This window comes from Priapulus caudatus, unplaced genomic scaffold, assembly GCF_000485595.1.
Source record: "Priapulus caudatus unplaced genomic scaffold, Priapulus_caudatus-5.0.1 Scaffold433, whole genome shotgun sequence".
Lineage (NCBI taxonomy): Eukaryota > Metazoa > Priapulida > Priapulimorpha > Priapulimorphida > Priapulidae > Priapulus > Priapulus caudatus.
Genome location: NW_014577494.1, coordinates 22,168 through 30,700, shown reverse-complemented (window position 1 = coordinate 30,700; position 8,533 = coordinate 22,168). Strand labels below are relative to the sequence as shown.

The 8,533-nt window shown below is 41.2% G+C and overlaps 2 protein-coding genes across 2 annotated transcripts in view; one reads left to right on the top strand and one right to left on the bottom strand.

The window, feature by feature from the left end:
• The window catches only part of LOC106810331 (vacuolar protein sorting-associated protein 54-like), a 59,045-nt gene extending 58,465 nt beyond the window's left edge, over positions 1 to 580 (bottom strand). The window contains exon 1 of the mRNA XM_014813640.1: positions 364 to 580. The gene's annotated coding sequence lies outside the window, so the exon portion shown is untranslated. The remainder of the gene's footprint in view (positions 1 to 363) is intronic.
• A 158-nt stretch (positions 581 to 738) lies between these two features.
• Positions 739 to 8,533, top strand: part of LOC106810324 (WD repeat-containing protein 20-like) — a 16,896-nt gene continuing 9,101 nt past the window's right edge. The window contains exons 1-2 of the mRNA XM_014813634.1: positions 739 to 1,116; positions 3,315 to 3,497. Of these exons, the coding sequence (XP_014669120.1) occupies positions 841 to 1,116; positions 3,315 to 3,497 (459 nt within the window). The 5' untranslated portion in view covers positions 739 to 840. The remainder of the gene's footprint in view (positions 1,117 to 3,314; positions 3,498 to 8,533) is intronic.

The window sequence follows — 8,533 nt, the reverse complement described above, 5'->3', positions numbered from 1 at the left end:
GAGTATTGCGATACATGGTAAGTTCCCAGATAGCGGAGAAAGGTTCATGTTTAGAATAAACCCAGTTTGGAAGTTCTAGTATCTGAAAACGCACCAGCAAACCGCCCGAGTGAATCACTCGGGCATTCCTCCGCATAAAAGGATAGGGACACTTTGTAACCCTATCCTCTTGGGTTTGGGTTACATTATTAATATTATATCTAGGCCAGGGGCAGTTGCCCCCCTAGGCTAGAGATTTTCAGAGTGTGCTTTTTAATGGGAAAAATACTGCACACTTTTAGAAATAAAATAGAAATGTGACAAAAGGTTATCTTAAATCATCAAAGAAATATTACACTTTAAATAAAGAAATAAAGGAAGTACCTTTGCGGCTTTGCCACCCTACAGAAAATTTCCTGCGTACGGCCTGGAGGTCCGTATGTATATATACGCCTGCTGCATTAGGAATTCAGACATAGCTAAAGTGTATACCGCAACACTGCCTAAAAATCTGCATCTGCAAAATAGATAACTATGCGAGTAATGCCATATAATATTATAAATTTCCAAAACCGCTGTGTTGGCAACACATCACATGGGAGTCGCCATTTTGACTATCCCAGACTTCCAAGCGTAAAGTTTTCTCGGTTTTAGAAGTGATAAACAAATTGTAGTTTTCCCATATTCACGCAAGTTGTTAGGACAGCATGGTGTTTTTTTATATACATGGTATTCAGTATGAGTATACACTACCACACGATGGTCTAAACATCACGTTTTAATAATCTACAGCCATAACCATTTTTCGTGTGCCCGTGCTTTTCGACACCCGATAAACATCCGGGCAGTTTGGCATACAAAATGGCGACGCAGAGTGAGGGAGGAGGCAAAGATGATCTAAAAACTCAATTTGTGACAAGAGAAGGAACTTATAAATTAATGACATTATCAGAATATTCAAGACCTAGTAGAATAGGTTATGGGCAGCAAGGGAATATGCCTGTCAAAGTGTCGTTCGTGACGTTAAACGACCCGGCAAATGCAACACCGAGTGACAAGCCCCCAGAACATCAAACCCTTGTCGTGTACAATCTAATGAAAGAGTTATATTGCATGCCATATCACGGTTTAAAAAAGGTATGTGCATCTGCATCTTTATTATTTGTATAATGTATTTCACGAACCGTATTGACCTATGAGTATAAGTAACTATATAAGTGTGATTCATCTGTTAACACGGTGGTTTATTGCAAGGCAATCATTACATTACTCTTGACATTACAGATTACTTAGTGAGTTTTCTCATAGTCATAGCTTCTTGTAGGCCCTAGTCATATTTACTCGATAACTAATCTGTATGTAGTACCTTCCAGTCACTTAATGTGCTTATTAATATTATGGTTAGATTGGCTGTATTACCAATGCATCGATGTAGGAGTAATAGTTACGACGTTTGCGGTTTGCGTTGAGTAAAATGACACAAGTGGGAATCATTATGGCGCACAGGTTATTATTCAGTCATAAATCGGTTATTATTCAGTTATACAATATAATTGCTATACTAAGGTAATTTGTCATTCAGTTGAGTAATAATCTGTTACTCAATAACAATTACCAGTCTTCAATTGTGACCACAAGGCTAGGTTACAGTTTGTGTTTAGTGCTGATTATTTGGTAGTTACTCAGGATTCTCCCCCAGGAATTCATAAGGTATGTCATTTATTGACGGGTGGTGGTGGGGGCTTGGTGGGTGGTTGTACAAGTTAAAGTTAATTATAGGTGTTATAAGTGGATGCAATACACTAATACTTGATCAGTTGTAAAAGCAGCATAACTGTGTTGGGATTGTCAAAAGTAAATACAGAGCTGGAAATTAAGGCTTGTCGATTAGGCAGTTAGGGCATGTCAAGCTTTTTGATACTCTACTGGTATGAATTTATTCATGCCACTGGCAGGTATGGTTTGAAAGTATTTGATCCATGAATGTTTGTGGGTCTCTGAAATTATAGAGAAACACCAGTGATGTAGTTTTATAGAATTATTCACATATACTTTAGTTATGGCTTTAGGCACCAACTTGTTTTTTTGATGTAATTATATGTAACTAATCATTATATGTTTGAGCTGCATCTACATTAGTTCATGTCTTTATGTACTACTTACTATATTATGATAAGGGTGGTTTAATAGCAAAATGATAACCACTGATATTTCAGTCCTCATTATCTATTAAAATAATTTCGTTTCCATAACGTGTAGTATCTGAACGTTTCCTGTAAATGAATGTTTGCTCTGTGCAAGTTTTCAATGCTGAATTTCAGTTGTGTGAAAATTGCCACTGTACCGGTATACATAATAATGCATGTAAGCAACTAATGTGATATATTGTGTTTTTAAATGCTTTGCCAATAACGCTTTTACCAAAAAGACACTTTTGTAACAGCTGACATGGCAGGTTTCTGTTTACCTATGGATCGAGATGAATATGTGAATTCTCTGCTGAAAATGTAATTTCATTGCTACCATGGGCTGCAATGTTTGTCTAATTTATAGTAGTGGCTTCGATGAAACTACTGGTGAGCTTCAGAATACAGCTTGGAAAGTATTTTTTAGCTTACTGGACTAATTCAGACCAGTATTCCCTGATGCATAGTCTGCCCAAAGATGCATTGATCAGTGGTATTTTGAGAATGAAAATTGTGCAACAAATGGCAATTTTTACAGTCATGATTACTTTCCAATTAATTTTAATTAAAGCATTAGGTTTTTAATATAGTTATGCAAATTTTATATTGACCAGTTTTTCAGTGGGTGGGTGGGCTCAATTGAGAAGTTGACTGCATTCCCTAGATGCCTAGAGCGCAAGCTGTAAAGTCTTCCCACTTCTCACCACCCTCTCTCTACCCCCTTCTCTCCCCCTCCCCTTCCCGTCGCTCCCACCATCTTTCCCTCTCGCTATACCTTTCTCTATCCCTATCTCTATCTCTTTATCTATCTATCTCTCTATCATTCTCTCTGCCTCTCTTTTTATCTATCTATCTGTGTGTGCGTGCGTGCATGTGATTGTGTGCGTGCGTGTGTGCGTGCGTGTGTGAATGTCGTGTGTGCATACGTGTGTGTTTGCCTCTTTCACCCATTGTCTCACGCTCTTCCACTCTAGGTCTCTACATCTATCACTTGTTTCAGCATGCTAAAAGTTGTGCTACTCCTCCTGGAGAGGTGCATGTAGCACCTGCAAGCGTTGGAGAAATTTTTCCTCTCCGTAAAACGCTTTGTGTGATGTAATTTGTGTGATGTTTCTCATGTTATGCTAATTCTCTGCTATTCCATTTTAGGCAGCTGATGTGAGTAAGCCGGTGGACAAGCGCATGTATAAGGGCACGTCACCCACCTGCCATGACTTCAACAAGCTGACGTCAACTAGCGAATGCGCGTACCTTCTAGTCGGCTTCTCTGCTGGTCAAGTGCAACTTATAGACCCAATTAGGAAGGAAACTAGTAAACTGTTTAATGAAGAGGTGAGGTTTTCTGTCGCATTTTCCGTGTGCATGGACATGCTTGTTTTCTTACGCCCATTGCTGAGGGTACAAAGCAAAAGATGCAGAAGTTAGCAAAAGAGATAGAGGGAGACTGAGGAGAAAAAGTGTGCACAAAAGAAATGAGTAATTTCTGTTAACATAATGTAAGGCACCAGTCACACATTCGGGATTTTTACTGCCGTCCTTGATAGGACCATTCCCGATTAAAATTTGTCAACAGTCTGATCAAGATCCTGTGATTCGTGGTGAGAAATTCAAACTTTATTAAAAATTTGTAAAAACATTTATTTAATCACGACAACAATCAGATATTGTTCAGGAAGCGTCCCGATTCAGCCGTTTCCAGCCGAATTCGTCCCATTTCTCCAGTTCTCAATCCGATTCTGATCCAATTTGTATCTTTCGCATCGTAAAAAAAACGACCAAATCTGTCCCGTAGCATAAATCATTATATCATAATAATAATAATATAATAATAATAGTATAAATCATAATATGTTCGTAGCAGGAATTTTGCATTACCCAATGAAATCTTGTAAAACGAACCAGACGAGTGTGACGCCACAGACTGTTTGTTATCTGCGTGTCTATATAATATGCTATATAATTGCCAAACCCTACCTAATTTGCATAATTTTTTTTTTAAATATCAAAACCCCTAGCCCTTATTCATTCACATAGTACCAAAAATGAGCAAAATCCATTGAACCTGAACTGACTAATGGCAATTCCCATTTTTGGCAAAAAATTGCCGTGGCTTGAATGTACGTCGACTGGCATGCTCCAAAATAGAACGTTTAATATGGGAGCATAGCAGTAACAACTATACCCAATTTCAAACATGTGGGTCAAACGGTTCCTGAGTTATCGTTGACCGTAGCCAAATGTTGACGGACGGACGGACAGACGGACGGACAGACGGACGTACGACAGACGAGGACCCATGGCAATAGCTCAGCTTGACGATGTCAAGGTGAGCTAAAAACCGATACCTTGTATCAGTCATATTAGGTTATCCAATTTCATAGTTGGTTACTAATAAAAAGCTTAAGTTAAAATCCTCTGCATTTGTTGCTGTCGTTGAGGTTCTCAATTGACTCAAACTCCCAAAGTGGGTGTAACAGAGGTTTCTGTACCATGCATTTTCACGTGCATGCTAAGGGCATAATCATGCTCAGCTTGGCACTGGAATTAGATCATATGGTACGCATGATTCTGTGCTTCCCCTACTAGAATTGCCACGTTACCATGGCGTTATTAATTGACTTGTTGCTGTGTAAAATTAAAAAGGAATTGTTAACTCAATTGTTGATAAACAACTTTAACAAGGAAGGTAGCACTGCATTGACAACAGTCAATTGGAACGGATCAGCCTGTCAATCTGTAGCCTTGTGACTACACCTGTATTTTAATCACTGGCAGCAAGAACAAGTCGGCACCTGCAGCTACAGCACACACGCGGCCATTGACTATATATAACAACATGGTGCCTAACTCGCCGCCGCAGTTTCCACAACTCACCGTTTTCAATCAGTTACAACTCCGGTGTTCCTGCTGGTGACGCCACTTTCCAACTATCGTTGGAATCGCGGAAGACTGCTGAACAAGCTACACCCAAGCTACAATCGGCCCGCCAGAATGCGCTCAAATCCATGCGAAATGATCCTTCGAATGCTACCTATGAAGAAGGCGGCAGGGCCGGCTGCGCTGATTGGCTGCAGCAACTGCCAGCAAGTCAGTTGCATAGTACGCTTCGCAGCCTGTCTGCCACATAAACTGCCGCCAGCCAATCAGCGCGCCGGCCCCTACCGAGCCTTCCTTCATAGGTAGCATTCGAAGGATCATTTCGCATGGATATTGGAGAATTTCTGTGATTTCGAGCCACATTCGCAGGCCGGATTGTCAAAAGATGGCGGAATGTAGCTTGTTCAGGGCAGTTTTGGGTTCCGCCGGATTCAACGTAGTAGTGGGATGAAGTGGCGTCACCTGGCAAGGAACAGCCGGATTGTAAATGATGAAACGGTGAGTTGTGGTCCGTGCGGCCGGCGATGTTAGGCCACTAATGTCGTGGTGTAGTAAGTATATGAGGGGCAATGCCGCGTTGTGGTGCCGTGTAGCTGCAAGGTGCCCAACTTTGTCTTGCTGCAGTGATTTTAATATATGCAATGCCACTTGCGACATTCTTGAAATAATCAGAAACATCAGTCACCACGTACATGATACGCCAGTGTGTCTGTACTACTACTAAGTACTAGCACTGCAGTACACTCCTACCACCGTATCCTGCAGGGCCGTACGCAGCAGTGCCAGGGGGGCAACAGAGCAGGGCCAGGGGTAGATACAATAATGTAACCCAAACCAAGAAGGATAGCGGTTACAAAGTGTCCCTATCCTTGTATGTGGAGGAAAGTGCCGAGTGAATCACTCGGCGCGTTTTGCTCGGTGCGTTTTCGATACTAGAACTTCCAAACTGGTTTATTCTAACATGAACTTTCTCCCCGCTATCTGGAGAACTTATCTATGTATCGCCAATAACTCTGTATAAACTAATAATAACTGTTCAAGAAAATTCGAAGTTGACGAGCGGGCGAATATACTGAGCCGCCATTTGTCTGTTGACCTGTGACGTACTTCGGTTTGAAGAGCCGGATTCACGACCAATCCGGAGGCGTCGCTGCGTTTTGCCGTTCGCCTATGCCGCATTGGGAAATGCGTCGCACAGTGTCAACAGGAAATGGTGCTCAGTATATTCTGCCGCTCGTCCCTTCGAATTTTTGTAAACATTATATTAGTTTAAATAACAGTAGTACTCTTGCGTATACATGTAAGTCTCTCAAGATACGGGCAACAGGTTCATTTTAGAATAAACGCCAGTTTGGAAGTTTAGTATCCGAAGACTCGCAGCCAGCCAAACCGTCCGATGATCACTCGGCATCTCCGCAATAAAAGCGATAGGGACACTCTGTAACCCTTATCCTCTTGGGTTTGGTTACATTGATTAATATTATATCTAGGACAGGGGCAAGTTGCCCCCTAGCTGCTCCAGGAAACGGTATTGCTAGGGTTAGATACCGTTTCAGATTCTTGCCCACAATTCTTGTAGTTGGCTCGGTATCCAACCATCGACACAGCTAGCGTCACATGTAATAGCTCAACGAATCAATAAACCTCTGGCTTGCTCGCGGTAACTGGGCGCTACTGGCGCTACTTATTTATTGAGTATTGGCCGTTTTTCTGAGATGAATTGGATCAAACAACCAGATAGCCGCCATGTCTGCCATGTTCAGTGCACTAAAATCGCAATGGACCTGATTTCCACAGTGCAGTAGGCCAATACAACGCAAGTACATATCTTCGCAATGATAATTACTTAAGTTGTTGTAGATTGACGATTCCTGGTTTCAATGTTTTAATATTTATATATATACGAGTATATGATGCTTTTTTATGCTCTGTGGCCAACGGCAAGTAGCAACGCTATGGTATGTTATGTCGTTTCGGGTTTTCCGCGTGCCGTTCGAAATCATGCGCATTCCAACATGGCGGTTGGCGGTTAGTTGAAATTTCGTTTTGGCTCTTGAAATTTACACTGTTGCACAGCAAACTGGGTATTAGTTTTAATAACAACGCTGGAATACTATAAGTGAAGGTTATATTTGATACAAAACAAGGCACGAAATGCTTAGATGATCATTTATTTGAGATATACGTAATTGTTCGTAGTTTTTGTACAGCTACAAGATTTTCAATGGATGGATGTCAGGCGGTGTATTGACGTTAGTCACACAAGCCTGAGTCGGGGTTACCCTAGGCTAAGAGGATTTTCAGAGCTGTGCTCTCTTAATGGGAAAATACTGCACACTTTTAGAAATGAAACTAGAAATGTGACAAAAGTTATCTTAAATATCAAGAAATATTCACTTTCAATAAAAGAAATAAAGAAGGTGACTTGCGGCTTTGCACCCTACAGAAAATTTCCTGACGTGATACGGCCTGAGAGAGTCCGTATGATATAATATATCGCCTGCGCAGTTAGGGAATTCGAGACATAGGCTAAAGTGTAATACCGCAACACTGCCTAAAACTCTCATCTGCAAAATAGATTAACTGATTGCGAGTATATGCATATAATATATAATTTCCAAACCGCTTGTGTTGTTGGCAACTAATCACATGGGCGTCGCCATTATGACTATCCAGACCTTCCAAGCGTAAAGTTCTTCTCCTCCTTTACCGCACCAGTGATCAAACAAATGTTGTTTCTGCCATAATTTCACGCAAGTTGTTTAGGACAGCATGCGGTGTTATTTCTTATTAATATGCGGTTATCAGTATCGAGTATACACTGACCAACACGATGGATCTAATATCACCGTTTTAATAATCTACAGCCATACACGCTTTCGTGCTGCCGGCGTGCTTCTTCGACACCCGCATAACATCCGAGGCACGTTTTGCCATCAAAATGGCCGACGCAGAGTGACGCGAGGAGGAGGCAAAGTTATGCTACAATAACTCCAATTCTGTGACAAGAGCAAGAACATGTAAATTCATGACATTCTATCAGAACTATCATCCTGTTAGAGGATCATGGTTATACGGGCCCACCCAGCACACGCGATCATCGCCTGTCAAAGTGTCGTTCGTGACGCTAAACGACCGGCAATGCACACCGAGTGACAACCCCCAGAACATCAACCCTTGTCGTGTACAATTTAATGAAAGAGTTATATTGCATGCCATATCACGGTTAAAAACCGGTATGTGCATCTGCATCTTTATTATTTGTATATATATATTCACGAACCGTATTGACCTATGAGTACTACAGTAACTATATAACGTGTGATTCACTGTTAACACGCGTGGTAGGTTTATTGCAAGGCAATCATTACATTACTCTTGACATTACTAGATTACTTCAGTGAGTTTTCCACTCATGAGTCATAGCTTTCTTGCTATGGCCTAGTAAAAAAACAACAAACAATCTAAACCACCAGTAAGTGTGGTGTTGT